The following is a 15440-nucleotide window of genomic DNA, read 5'->3' as shown; positions in this document are numbered from 1 at the left end:
ATTTTGGCATTGAAAATTAGACAATTAACTTCTGAGGCATCGACTGCATGAAAATGATTGCTGTTTGGGTGAGAGTTATTTTTAATTGTTTCTCTTAATCTTCAATGTTTCCTAGACGGCTTTGCAAGTTAAAAATCGTAATTAAAATACTTTTCCATTGACAGTTTACAATTTTACATCAAACATGTATGCAAAAAACTTTTTGCTTGTAATTCGTTTTTTAATCAATATCTATTTCTTCAAAAATGTATAACTCGATGATAAAATTGTAGCCCATATTTCTCTGGAGAAAATATCAAAGATACAGATTTTCTGAATTCCAGCTTTTCTGTAGTGATAAAAGGTTTATAAAAAAACAATAAGATTTTTTTTTATTTTAGGGTTTAAACTGTTTTCTGTTCTAGATAGTCCAAACCAATACTTACAACTTTGCCGAAAATATAAAATCGATTAGAAAATTCATTCCCGAAATCTAGATTTTCGAATATCTGCTAAAATTGCATGGAGACTTTTGGGCAATCCAATGATACAAAATAGCTTCTTTGGTCATAGAAAAGGTGAATCGTTTTAATCTAATAAAAAAAATATTTAAAAATAACTACGAATGAAATCGGCCGTTGCATTTTAAACACCCCAAAAAAATTATCCAAAAATCTCAAATATTTTGCAATTATTTGGCCAAAATAAAATCAAAGTTTGCTTCAACACTAAGAAATATTTGATTTGAAAAAGTTTTACCATCGCCTTAGGCTGGTACAAATATTTTTAAAAGTTTTTGTCAACCCCCCCTTCAAAATTGGCCCGAAAAATCAGGGGGCAAAAAAAATATTTTTACAATAAACTTCAAAATTTTAATGAAAATTCAAGTGCAACCAGCTGAAATCAAATTAAAATATACATTCTTCTGCGTTTAAAATCATTTTTAGCATGTTTGGGTTCATTGAAAAATCTTAATTTTTTTTGAAAATTTTCGATGCAAAATCTTTTTTTTTCGACACAATTTTTATTTTTGTCAGATCTTAGATTTTTTGAAAACTAGAGATTGCAAAACAACTGAACTAGTGTAAAATATATTTCAAAACACTTTTTTCATTTAAATGTGAAGACTATGGCTTGTTATTTAAATTTTTATATTTTTTTATTTTTTTGCCCCCCCCCCCCCCCTTGACCTCGGCCAGGGCCGAGGGACAAAAACTTTTTTAAATATTTGCATCGGCCTTAGCAAATTTAAAATGTAAATTTGAAATATTTGGTTCTAATTTGAAATATGCCGTTTTGATCACTTGATCACAAATCGAATGTAATCCAATGAGTAGTTCTCTATAATCTCGCAATTTTTTTCGCAACTTATAAGTCTTCATTTTTGATTTGGATAAAACTTGGATCCAGTGATGGAATAATCGCAAAACAATCACTTTCGCTTGCGAACTTTTTTCACCCGCGAAAGAAAGAGGTGGCAAATCACGCAAAAGAAAATCGCTCCCGAATTGAATGAATTTCCTTGTCAGCACCACTTAAAATTATTTTTTTCGCTTTGTTTACACACATTGCCCACCTACAAAATGTGACAGGTCAATTTCCGACGTGTAACGTTACACTTGCAAGTGTAGTAGTGAAAAAGATATTCCGCTGAATAATCAAGATGATGACTTTTTTAGCGATCTTTCGTGCGCGAGAGAGGAGAGCATGCTCCCTTCGGATTTTTTCTCTTGATGAACATCCAATGATTTTCTTTTGATGATGATTATTCCATCGCTGCTTGGATCATGCTTTTCCTATTTCAAAAGAGGGATTTCTGCATCATTCGTTTTTCCATGCAATTCTCCATACAATTTTTGGGCCTAGTAATACAAAATCGATGTGATGAGAAGGGATTTTGTGATCGATTTGGTGTCTTCGGCAATGTTGTAGGATATAAAGGATTAGGATTAGAATATTTCAGATATTTTGTAATTTGGTCTAACCAATAAATTTTTCAGAAAATTTTACACAAATTTCATTTCTTTACACTGAAATCGAACAAATAGTTTCTGAGATATTTTTAGTTGAAAATTACAAGCTGATTAAGTAATACTTAAAATAAATCATTTTCATCGATTCGAATTCTTTGTGTGGCTGTATCTCAAAAACGAACTACCCGATTTTTTAAATTTTAGAGGCAACATTGTAGGAAAATTCCTCAGCTCTTTAAAAATATATTTTGCTTTAAAAATATTTTTTTAAAGGTTTTTGATTTTTCAAAAAAAAAACTCTTTAAAAAAATCATATCTCCTAATCCATATTTTGCCCCATTACGTACTATGGCTCAAAATATGTCTTTTTTAGCTCACTAAAACATATCAACAAATTTCGAAAAAAATGTGCAATGGGAAGAAAAAGTTAAATAAAAAGATCGGAAAGTATTTCTTTATCGGTTTGGCTATTTTTTCCACAATATTCAAATAACCTACAACTTTGCCGAAGACACCAAAACGATCAGAAAATACCCTCTCTAGATATAGAATTTAATAGATTTACATACCTATTTTGTATTACCTGTCCCCATAATTGTATGGAAACTAGTTATGCAAAATGGTATGCAAATTCTAGTTATGCAAAATAACTACTTTTGACATACAAATGAAAAAATACAAAGAAAAGTCAATTTGCACTAAAATATTATGTTATTGTATCAAATCTTATTGAAGTGTTGCAAAAAAGAAATGAAGTTCAAAATATCATTTACATTCTCGATATTTCAAAAGAGTCAAAACATAGAAAAAATATGCAGGTTTCTAGCAATTTTTACATAAACTCTAACATAAAACTTGCACAAAAAGCATTCCAATTATGAAAAGAGTGTTAAATTAAACTAATTCAAGAGTTCTTACATGCTGTCGTATGAAACCTCTACTAAAATTAAAGGTACAAGATTTCAAGTTCAAACATTTCAAACAATTTTTATTTACACATTACAAAAACCACAATAATATCAAAAGCAAGCCAATCCGCCCACAGCCAACAACGAAACAAAAATCGAGCCAGTTAACAAACCCATCATCTTCCACAAACATACATTGTAGCTAATTTATTCGCATAGATTTTACTACCTAGGACACGTTGATTAGCGTAAATGTTAGAAATACTGTTACACTGTACATAAGAGTTTAGCGAGAAAAAAAAAATCCCAGAAACAAGTGCAATTATAAAACAATGACAACAAACCCGAACAAATCCCAAACTAGCACGTAAGCGAAGGCGCAGAGGCAACCACCACCAAGTGATATCAACCGCGAGTTCATTTTTAAAAGAAAAGTGAGCGCGAGTTGAAACGAAGCGAGATTTTGTTTCCCTTTAAAAAAAAACTGTTGAATAGTTAGCCAGATTTTTAGCCAAGTTTCGTTGTTTTAAGTGTTTTAGTGTAGGTTTTAGTTTAGTTTAGAAGGAAAAGTGAGCCAGTTTAGTGTGTAAATTTTGTGTTTTAAGTGTTTAGTTTTGTTAAGATGTACAATGGAACCTGAGTACGCCAGTAATAGTGTCAAATGAGGGAGGTAAAAAGATGGAAAAAGCGCCAGTATTTTGTTAAGGTTGTTTTAGAAACATTTTAAAAGTAAACGGAATTACAGCCAGCCAGTGTTATTGTTGAAGGAAGTTTTTTTTTGCTAGAAGAATTTTATAGAAGTAAAATGTTTGCCGTTTTTATAAGACAACACTTTTTGAAGTTATTTCGCTGCAAAGGAGAGAATAAAAATTTTACAGTTGAAAAAAGAAAAGTCGAGTTGTTTGTTTTTTTTTGTGTGTTTTATTACCTTTTTATTTTACTTTTGTCCAAAGCATTTTTATAATAGAATGTGTAGTTTTAATAGCATGTTTGTTTTTTTCTGTTTCCATCTTGTATATATACTATTCTTTTTTGTTGTTGTTCTTTTTTTTCTTTTGTTTTTTGTTTGTTTTATTTTAGTGTACCTTTATGTTCAATAAATAATGGTATAATAGTTTCTTTTTCATCCTTTTCCATCCCTTTTTTTTCTTGCTTTATATATAATGCTTTTCAGCTGCACGCCAATGTTTTTTTAGTAGCTTTCCGGCGAATGTGTCAAAACAGCCCTGCGTTCCAATGGTTGTTGTTAAATGGGGTTTACTATTCCCGCTTTCAATTTTCTCATAACTCATAGCAGCTTGCACGCCTTAAATTGTTTGTAAGGATTATATGCTTCAATTATATCTTGCAAATATAGATTTTTTTTTTTGTTTTGTTTTCATGTCAGCTTGTTTCCTTAAATACCACTTTTTAGATGTCTTTCCGTTTTTTGGTTTTGCTTCTTTCTCGAGAAAATTTAAATATGCATTTTGTTCCATTTATAAATACTTTTACACTTTTTTTTGCGGGGGGTTTCACCACTTTTCTTCTTTCTTATTTTGGGGAGAGTGTGACAATAATTAGCTTACGCACATTTTTTTCTTCTGTTTGAATTGTTGTTTCCAACTGTGAGTTGTAGTATTATGCAGCCGGTAGAGAGTGAGGAACAAATATGTTTGGGGACAACAAAGTTAGGCGTTTCTTTTCAAACGTTCTCGCCAACATAAGGATCAGTGTGAAAGGGGGTTCTTTTTCGCATTTTTTTTTTTGCTGGTGAAAATTTCACTATTGCTATACACCTAGAGAATGAGTTATGTTTTGTTACACTTTTGTTTTTTATTCGGTAATTATAATAGTTTAGAGAGCAGTTGTGTGTGTGTTTTTTAGAAGAAACTTTCAATAAAAAATGGAATGTAATTCTGACCGCGATGCCCTTCCTAGAAAAACGAAACACGTGAAAGGCTTTCACTCTTCTGCGAAAAGAGTGCAGTTTGCTTTTCACTTTGCAACGTTTTCAAAGCTGGAAGATGCCACTCCAGAATCTTAGCATAAAGAAAGTGACATTAAATGCGTCACTTTATGCAAGATTCACCAACTTTAACCCTTTTCATTCCAACAAAATTTACAGAAAATTAATTTTTTAACAATAATTTGAGTTAAAATCACATTCACAAGACTCTTTTTTGTGTGTTATTGTGTGTGTTTTCTATTTGCCTCTACTCGAGTTTACTGCCTATCCGTGTTCCATTTATTAGCCCTCAGCACTTGCTTTTTTGTTTAAACTAATCTTTGGTACGTTTGCTTCTACTTAAACAAACTTAAAAGTAAAAAAATCTCGAACCTAAAATTAAAACTTGAACGAAATCGAATCACCTCTTCTTTCCAATTGGAAGCAATTTTTACTTCAATCGTGTGCGGATCTGCTTTACCGACGCGAAGCGATCACGTTCGCGCGCTCGAACGCTTGCTTTGCGCAGCGCAAACGGTTCAGAGAGAGCCAACTTGGTTGATTGGGGGCATTCAAAGGCTACGTAACGCAATTTAAGATGTAAATGTAGAAATTTGTTTAAAATTGCTGTGTGGCTGATGGAAAATTTAGATTTAAAAAATTAGCGTTTGATTCATCGTTACGTAATGCTCAACCGACCCACAAAGACTGTTGTAGGGTTCCATTGCATCGCTAGAACTCAAACTGAAGCTTGTTTTGCGACACGTTGAAGTGCGAAGCATCTTTTCACTTTGGATATTGCGCATTTTGCACTTCTCTAGAGTCCTGCGCAATTATTTTCATCACAGTATCTTTTGATCACAGTGATTTTTCATCACACTTCCAACCGTAACCATGGAAAAGTTGTTTTTGTTTGTAGCTGATTTGTTTTTCAAAGTCAGAAAAGTTTTATTCCATTCAGATATTTTGGACGGATATTCTAGATAAAAGGGACCTGTTTCATCGGTTTGGCAGTCTTGCAGAGAGATGATCTCAATGTGACTAATTTTGAATTTCTTTTTAGTTTCGTGAAGTCCTATTTAAGGGTGATGACACAAATTTCACCAAACACTGCTCAGATTACACAGTTCCATTGAAAAATGAAACTGGATTTTCCCCATGTGTGTTAAGATCGAGCACCTCTGCTAAACATTATGCTACGGTTAATGCGAGAATGTTCACAGTTCTTAGCAGATTTGTGTAGTTTATTGTATAAATAATAAAACAATGTCCCTCCAGTTTAGAATTTATTGACCGTTGGGATTATGCACGTCGTCATGATGAAGAAATTTGTCCAAATTTTAGTTGAAGAGATCTAGGTGTAAGAAGACAATTACGACTACTTGTTCCGGCTATGGAATTCTGGTCTTCGGTGCCGGGAAGTAGCTATGTTCGTGCCGGCATCTTGGCTTACGGCGGTTCCTCGTCAGCTTGCCGGACGGATGATGAAAAACGGATGAGATGGACTGATGCTCGGAATTTCGTCGTTGAAGAGGGCGATTGGTTACCCCTTTCGTTACCCTGCAGCTTTTCCAATCTTCCAATGCCATTTAGGGCTGTAAACTTTTGTAATAATGTAATAATGATAAATATACAGATTTCTTTCGTCCACAATTTATGGTTTTTTTCCACAATATTGTTGAATTTATAGCCAATTCCACGTAAATTTAATAAACCATCACCCAAAATTCGGCAGCAATCGTCCGAGAAAATCATGGCCTCCAGTCGTGAGAATAATGGTACCGTTTACGGACTCATCGAACACAGCTCGAAGTGGCCGATAGAATTATGCCCTCGAGCTCATTAGAAAAAAAATAACCCGTCAAAAAAACTCAAAAGTTCCAACTACGAGAATCGAACCAGGAACCTTTAACCGACCATTTCAATGACTTAACTGCCTCGGCTACCACAGCTTGGTGAATAGATTGTGGTCAGAAGTCGATGCATTACAGTTGTTTTGTGTTGATGGTGTGATGGAAAATCAATTTGCCAACTGTGATGAAAATTATTCCGCAGCACTCTAGCGCGGTGCAAAGTGCGCAAAGTTGACAGTTCTCAGTCCTGCAAAGCAGTGTGATGAAAAAATCTAGGCCTAGCACGATTGACACAAAACTCTAGGAATTGCTGCAAGGCGCAATAAAACTTTTGATTATCTTAAAAAAGCACACTATGACAAAATTGATTGTCCTTTAAAGCTAGCTAGAGATTTAATTTTAGGCAGAGATCAACAACAATTGAAGTAAAAACAGCTTGCAATTACTTATTTTTTCTCCTATTTACAATGGTCAGTATCTTCTAAACAACTTAAACAATAGAGAAACAACAAAAGCCAAAATTCTTGCTTCCTTAGCCTCTTAACGAAAGATATTTCCATATCAATTCGCGACCTGATCGCACCGTTCAAAATAATAACCGTAGCGTTCAATATTTACAAATTTTGAAGATTCTCACCCCACTTTTCCGGGAGATTCCAACATTCCGATTCAACGCGTCCTTGATGCCGCTAGCAAAAAGCGATTGTGAAGCAATAGTGTATTCCTTATTCTCCTCTCCTCTAAATCGTTTTTAAACTTTGAAGCGTGTGTGTGTGTGGTTTTGCGGTTGTTAAACGTGATACAATTGCCTATTGCGCCCTTAGAGCGACTCCTTGGGAATCCACGGCGGCGCCTTAAAATACAGCACTTGAAAAAAGAAAACGCTTTCAACGAGAGGCGCATCGAACTTCTTCGTCAATTCGCACAACTTTCCTCTTGCTTTATACACAGTAATAATAAACGGAAACGAGATACTTTTTTTGCGTTGCGCACCAACACTCTAATTCTGTACCGATTCCCGTTGCCACTTTTTCGCTAGATTCCTTTTGTTTCGAGATATCTGGAGAGAAATAGTTTTCTGAATACTGAAGTTTGCTGCTGTATTTTTTGCAAGTTTTGTGTGGTTTGTGTGTGTGTGTGTTTGCAACTATGTCACTGTTGAGTATTGTTTGTTCTTTTTGCGTGAGTAGTTCTTAAAACTGGTAATTAGCATTTTGTTAGTTTTGGTTTGTTTGCCTTTTGCTTGATCTGGTTTCAAGAGAAAAGATATACACATACGACTATTTGTTTGTTTTTGTTTTAAAGATACTTTTGTTTTGTTTTGCCATTTTTTGTTATACGTTGAATATTTTTTCTTCTCTTTTTTTGCTGATTTGCTTCCTTGTTCTAATTGGTTTAACTTCTATTTTATTTAATATCAATTTTATTGTTTTATATTCCACATTTGCCGTCAGTTTTCTTTTTTTTGCATACTCTGCCCCTTCTTTTTCGCAATTAATCTTAGCTAGTCCGTAAAGAAAGGGTTCAAACCGAAACGAAACACGCGAAACTCACAAAAGTGAGAACACAAACAAAAAATCGCATCGCCTTTTCTTTCTCGATTTCACTTCGGAGGGTCTTGAGCACCGTTTTATTTTGTTCTAAACTTGGGAGAAAAGTCGTTCACAGTTTGGAAATTGTACCCGTTTCGAAAAATCTCAATTCAATTGTCGTGGAATAATCTCGCTCGGAAAAAGGTTCTCCCTGAATTGCGCCAAGGTCCAACAGTTTTTGTTTGATGTTCCCAGTTTTTGCTTTGTTTCCCGCGAAACAGAAAATCAAGAATTATCTACACAACTGGTTTAAATAAAACGTGTATATAAAAATATATATTTATATGTTTTTTTTTTCCTCTAAAGTTCAAAAAATACTTTAGTGTGTGTTGCAGTCAATGTTTGCGTGTTGAAACATTGTTTCAAACATAATGCTAAGCCTTCCTGCGCGCGCTCGCGCTCCCTCCTCTCCTCTACATATGTAACACATATAGTAAAGTCTGACTTTCACTAGTATTCCCCAACCTCCCCCACAATTTTCTCCCACTCTTCGATGGAGTCGTGTGTACTGTTCCGTTGCTTCTCCGAAGCAGCTCTTCCCTCCCGGTATAGCCACAGTTGAGAAAACGTAAAAACCCAAAATCGTTCAAACTTAATTCTTAAGAAGCACCTTCAAGCTGCTCCTCGCCGCATCTTTCCTGCCCTTTAGTACACCAGCACGGACTCCATCGTGATCGTATCTCATTTGGCGGACCCACCGGTGCCGCCACCGTTCGACGCGGCCGCCTGAGCCTGGGCCAGAAGCAGCGCAGACGGGGCGACCTGGTCGGCAGCGTTGGTACTGCTGCTGCCGGTACCGCCAGCGGTGATGTTTCGTCGCGCCAGGCGGGATCTGGAAGGGGAAAATGGGAAAGAATTTAGTAATGTGTGTATTATTTTAAAAATCTATTAAAATTTTATCATTTTATTAAAGATAAAGAATTGAAACATATGCAGTAAACTTGCAAGTGCTTCCCTAACACCGACGTGGAAGTCAAGTACCTAAAATGCCAAACACGGACAATAACGACGAAGTAACTGTCCGATGTAAGCATCAAACGTTGAGAAATATGCGTTTTCTTCATCGGTTACATATACTTTCATACCATAAAGATCTGGCTAGCCGTTACTGTACACTCGAAATTCAACCCTGCCGCCGAAACGAAAGATTATCTAATCTACCTTAATATTTTCATCGAATCAAGCATGTCTGCGTCTACGAATTCGATGAAGGCTTCTTTGGATTACAATTGAAGCTGTTCTGTGATTCCTTCATCATTTCACGGTTCTCGTTCCAGCCAGTCCCGTGAAACTTGGAACTTTACTCTATGCATTGTGTTCCGTATACTTTTATTCCATATGGATGTGGTTTTGCTTTTATGTAACGTCGAAATTCAACCTTGAAACTGAAACTCGCGATTCTCTCATCCGCCGCAATTAAGGGGAGCAAATCTTCTTTGGACTGACATAAAAGCTGCCCCGTGATTCCTGCAACTTTTCGCAGTTATCATTCTAGTCAGTCTCGTGAAACCTTGAACGCCAGTCCATGTCTTGTGCCTTGTTAAAGTACACTGTTTCTGCTTCATCATCAACGGTATCTCTTCAATTTTATCTCCAATAACCATCCGAATTCTCAGTGTCAAAATCGCTACCGTAATCCATAATTCACTTTCGACGTTAATGTAACTTTCACTGTGTCACTGTGGAAATCACAGCCTGATAGCGTCATGTTTTTGATGTTCTTACTGTGGTGTACAGCCCTGCTCGAACGTTACGTCAAACAGTTGACGTAACGTCTTAGAGTTTTCATCAGAACATTCCTGAATAAAATCGGTCTCTTTCGACTGCGACTACCAGCACAACAACACCTCTTTTGCTCTCACACCGATCACATCTTTACAACTGGCGACGAGGAAATTACGAACTCAGCAACCGGCGGGACAAGTAATTTTCTCTAAAAACTAAAGTATTCTTGTTCCGTGGGAAGCAATTTTTGATCAAATTTTGGTGAGAAAATACGCTCAGTTCTGCTCAGCTGGTCATCAGTGGTGTACTGGGTGGATGCTGTAGGTGGTGATATCGTGCAGCAGATATCTATCATTCTTTGGGTGGAGTAAGCCGGAGAAAAATTGTTCGCGGAGGCGCTGTACCAGATTCACATTCATCCCGGAATATCGACGGTGGCATCATCCGGACGGTTTCGGCAAGATTTTGTTCAGCGTGGACGCTAAAAAAACTGGCCATTTCGAGCCAAACATTTCATTAGGGCACAAAACCAAAACGTAAACATTCGGGATTATTCCACTATTCCATTCGTTAGTACACTCCCTACATGCCCTCCAAGAATCAGATTGATAACAAACAATTTCCTATTGAAAAAATCAAAAACACAAAAGGGCACATAACCATGTTCACTGCAAACCAAAAAAAAAGTTCAAATGTGCCCTTTTATTTTCGTTAGGTTCTCGTACTTGAGGAACTTTTTGTGTTATAAAGTGAACTTTTCATACATTCTTAACACTAATTTACTTCAAAAAAAAAGTTTTGTTTACTTTTCACCAAGGATTTCTATAGAGAAATACTTCGTCAAAAAACAATATTTAATACGGTCCCGCGGCTGCTGTTCAGTACACTTTTGAAGAATTTTTATGTTTCACATACCTTATCTACACCATTCGATCACAAAACTTCACCAATAATCAAAATTTCTACTGAATTCCTCATTATTTCTAACTAAACAAAAGGGCCCGTAAACATCATTCAAAACAACAATCCGGTGACAGCGCTTTAGTGCCCTTTCAGCTCTCTTCGAAATTGCATTTAGAAAGGGCCCATTATGAACAACAGTTGGAAAGTTAAAAGGGCCCAATAACGATTTTTTTTTAAATTATGAGTGTTATTGCGAAAATCCACAAAAATTAAGAAGCATTTAAGCAGAGTTGAGGATAATGATGTGTTTTATCGTATCATCAGTAAAAATACCATCAGTCAAGCTTCTTTTTAAAATAGGAATTGAAACAAGTTGTCCACTTTTTGCAAGCGATTTTCTCGAATCGCGGTTTTTGGTTTTGTGCCCTAATGAAATGTTTGGCTCGATTTTGGGTGGTAAGACAAAGAACAACAAGGTAATTTTACGCTGCACCATTGTGTGTTATTTTTCCCTTATGCTTTGGTGATCTTTTGTTTTCAACGACAAAGTTGGTGAGACGCGGTGCGTTTGATGGTAAAACTTTTGCAAAAAAAAAAACTAACTAGAATTTCGCTGAAATTATTGAAACTAACGAAATCTAAAAAAAACAGTTACAGTTTGTGCATTTAAGGTTAATTTTTTTTAAGGTATTCTTTTGTTTAAACTGTATAATGAAAGTAAATTTCTTTTGTTTAATTTGTGTGTAGATTCATTGTGTGCTGCCGATAGGCTTGATTGGCTACAGTGGTTTGAAAAAAGTGTTCGGTGGACCTTCCACGGGACCTGGAGATTGTCTCTGGCGGTGCTTTCGTAAAGTGAAGTTGGTGATTTCCGGACTGGGCTTTACGACGGCAAGAGGACAATCGGGAACTTTGCAGCGGACGGCGTAAGGTGGACGAACTTTGGCGCTTCTTGAAGGAACGCACGGTGTTTGAGGTGAAGTCTGTTGAAAGTCGTTCGCTGGCAAGGGCCGGACGGAGATTTGGTGAGTCGTTTTAAACCATTATTTGGTTCGTGGATTTGTTTGTGACCAACTGGTCAAGTGGAATTACTCTGGCAGTGTTAAATTTAATTTGTATTATTTTATATTCAAACATGAGTTTAACGTCTTCCGTTGAAGCATTTCGGAAAGGGTTATCCTTTACTGATTGGGCTGATCGATTGTCTTATTCTTTGGATGCAAATTGTGTTACTAATGATAAAATAAAGAAGGCACATTTGATGAATTTGTGCGGGCCTTTTTTGTTTACCCAAATGAAACATCTCTTTAGTCCAGAAGCTCTTGCAAAGGTAACTTTTGATGAAATTGTAACAAAATTAAAACAGAGTTTGAACAAAACTGAACCGGATTTGGTTCATCGACTTCGGTTTAGTCAACTAGTTCAGCAAAGTGATGAGACAGCTGAAGAGTTTGTCGAAATGGTTAAATTGCATGCAGAGTTCTGTGGTTTTGGCATTTTTAAAGATGTAGCGATTCAAGACCGCATTTTGGCTGGACTGAATGATAAAAACCTCAAGCAAACGTTGTTGAATGAAGGAAATTTAACTGTATCATCAATGGAAAAGTTCATCAGGTCTTGGGTTGCAGCAAAATTAAATTTTAAATCGCTTACTGGCAAACCAAATAACAAATTTTATTCTGGTTCGCAAATGCATCAGGAATTTTATCAACATTATTTTTCAATTCAAAATAACTATCCGCAAATGCGAAGGAATTATACACAACCACAATCGCGAGAAGGAAATAGTCGCAAAATTCAATTATACAATGCAAATATGCAACACAACACAAGGCATAACAACAATCATAATTTTGAATACAATCACATACATTTTATCCAAACACAATCAAAACATTTGAGGTTCAATGACCAAACACAACAGACAATAAACGATGGCGATAGCTATGGAAGAAGGTTTAAAACTTCTGACACTATTTGTGATTTTTGTAAACAGACGGGACACTCAAAACAAAATTGTTTGAAATGTAATAGTATCAATAAATATTTTGCTGATTTGGTAAATATTGAAGCAGGGGTGATACATTGTAACGGCAACGGCTGTATAAAAAAAAAACAACATCAGAAACAAACAGTGCTGCAAAGGCAGATGAAGATGGGAAAACTGCAACCATTGACAAAAATGATTTAACACAAAATGGAAAATTTCATGACACTGCGAAGGCTCAAAACAACATGCAAATAGATTTTATGATTGATGATTTGAATTTGAGTGTTTTGTTTAACCAAATTTGGGATGATTTTGAGAATGATGATTTATGTCAGGATGTATTATTCAATGTTAAGCAAAGTTCAAATGAACAGCTATGTACGACTTATTACACAGAGAAATGTGACGAGAGCGCAAAAAGTTGCGACGATTTCTCATATTTTGAGAACAATGTTGATGATTTTGACTTGGAAAATTTGTTTTTTGATGAAAATGTTATGTTGAGTTCAAATGAACAAAAATCTAAATATATTGATATGTTTGATGATGCCCCAAATAGGAATGATGATTTGAATTTGTTATTTAAAATTGACGATGGTGTTGATATTTTGAAGGCTAATAGTGATAACGATGCGGGTTCGAGTGAGCTGAAAATAGATAGGTACACAGTAAAAAATTATAAAAACTTGAAAGCAAATGCTGATGTTGTTAGAAAATTTGGCCCGGATTGGGTAGATTCATTTGAGAAGAAAATTTTATTTTTTGATGATGTTTCTGATAATTCAGCAAAGGTTTTGTTTGATACGTGTTCAATTGAGCATAAAAATGAAAAGATTAAAACTATATTAAATCTTAATTGTTTTGGGCAAATATGCTGGATGTTAATGATAATAATTTGTGTACAATTATTTATAATACGAATAAAGATTATTGAAATTTCCGTGGCTTTATGCAAATTGTTGCGAATGTTTTTGACAAGTAATGCAAAATTGCAAAAATGGGTTGCTATGAGTAAAGGATGGACTATAAATGTAGACAATTGCTTTGCTCTGATTTCTAATCAATACGATTGGAAATTAGATGACGATAGCTGTTTGTCAAATGACAACGGTTCATTACTGCGTGCTTATCAAAGCAGGATACTAAAATTGGTACATGTCATCTATGCCATAGTAACTAAAACTATTTGGAACAATTGGTATCAAAATTTCAACGAGATAACTGAGAGTTCTTACTTGCATCTAGTAGTTAACATCAAGATAAATGTTTTGATTAGTTTGACGATCGGCCTTACACACAAAGTAGATGAATGTTTTGTAAAAGTTGAAAAACTGTTATACACTTGGAGAGTTATTTGTTCAATGTATTTTTCACTGAATTTTGTTCAGGAACAAAGTCAAATGACAAATGGAGAATTCCAGGATTTTATTTTACAGTTTGTTTTGATTTGTGGGGTTAGTTTCAATTATGACGATGGTCATTTGTCAACGATTAATACAAAAATATATGAATAGCTAAAGGTTTGGACTCAGGAAAAGTTCAATTATTTTCAAATGAAAACACTGCTTGGTGATCAGTTAGTTTGGCAAATGATTCTGAAACTGAATTTGTTTTGTTCCCGGTGGCAAATTTTTGAGAGGGTGAAGAAGAGGGTGATTTCATCGACCTTTTTCAAATTAAGCAAGTCTTTGGAAAAATGTTTTCTAAAACTAGTAAACATTATGCAAATAATGAAAAATATGATGATAAAGGTCATGATAGTTGATGATAATCGTGCCAAATGCAGTATGTTTGATCAAGTATCAATTAAACTGTTTTGTATGCTGACAATTGTTTGGATAACTGTCCATCATTTAAAGATTTATTCTAATGTCTGTATAATAAAACTTATTTTGTTTGATATTTATTTGCCACAGAAACCATGTTTTCATCAATCTCAACGGAGATGTGGAGAGAGCGAATCAACGCTGGAGCAATTGGTGTCAAAGGACAAGGAGTTAAACATTGGTTTCACATCAAAAGTTCGCGTAAAGAAGCCGAGCAACCCCGAGCTGAAAACGATAGCTGGATACAGCTTACGAGGAGTTGTTCGTTGGGAAATCCCAGAGGACATCAAGGCAGAACTTTGTTTCGAATTGGGACATGCATTCGAGGCCAAATTGCTGGAACGCGACACGCTACATACGGGGAACATGCTCATTAAACGTGATTTTGGTTACGTCATTAGAAGTGGAATTTCTTCAAAAAGCGGAAATCGAATATTTCCAGTAGATATATCTATCTTAGCTAGTTTACTATCGTAAAGTTCAATAGTTTGCAATCATGTATAATTATAGGTTTTGATTAAAATAACAATGTTATTGTAATCTTCCAAAGGGAGGGCGAGTTGTGGTGTACAGCCCTGCTCGAACGTTACGTCAAACAGTTGACGTAACGTCTTAGAGTTTTCATCAGAACATTCCTGAATAAAATCGGTCTCTTTCGACTGCGACTACCAGCACAACAACACCTCTTTTGCTCTCACACCGATCACATCTTTACACTTACAAGTACGGTCAACTAGCCTCCTGTCCGGGAACCAAACCATGTC

At 35.4% G+C, this 15440-nt stretch overlaps 1 protein-coding gene and 2 long non-coding RNA genes across 9 annotated transcripts in view; 2 read left to right on the top strand and 1 right to left on the bottom strand.

The window, feature by feature from the left end:
• The first annotated feature begins 1234 nt into the window (after positions 1-1234).
• On the top strand, positions 1235-7502 carry LOC128093096 (uncharacterized). Its single transcript, XR_008212237.1, has 2 exons — positions 1235-5792; positions 5851-7502. It is a non-coding gene; the product is annotated as an uncharacterized LOC128093096 (long non-coding RNA).
• Positions 7503-8094: 592 nt separating this feature from the next.
• The window catches only part of LOC120416205 (kinesin-like protein unc-104), a 134363-nt gene continuing 127017 nt past the window's right edge, over positions 8095-15440 (bottom strand). For all 6 annotated transcript variants that reach the window (XM_052708739.1, XM_052708742.1, XM_039577895.2 and 3 more), the window contains one exon: positions 8095-9064. In XM_052708739.1, coding sequence (XP_052564699.1) covers positions 8914-9064 — 151 coding nt within the window. In that variant the 3' untranslated portion in view covers positions 8095-8913. The remainder of the gene's footprint in view (positions 9065-15440) is intronic.
• On the top strand, positions 11307-15035 carry LOC120416207 (uncharacterized). Of its 2 annotated transcripts, XR_005605312.2 has the most exons (3): positions 11307-11336; positions 11608-11885; positions 14767-15035. It is a non-coding gene; the product is annotated as an uncharacterized LOC120416207 (long non-coding RNA). The 2 variants fall into 2 exon arrangements; XR_008212236.1 differs by lacking the exon at positions 11307-11336 and having other exon boundaries at positions 11343-11885.

Source organism: Culex pipiens, chromosome 2, assembly GCF_016801865.2.
Source record: "Culex pipiens pallens isolate TS chromosome 2, TS_CPP_V2, whole genome shotgun sequence".
In the NCBI taxonomy this organism is placed as follows: domain Eukaryota; kingdom Metazoa; phylum Arthropoda; class Insecta; order Diptera; family Culicidae; genus Culex; species Culex pipiens.
Note: the sequence above shows the minus strand (reverse complement) of the source record. Positions and strands in the feature narration are given on the sequence as shown.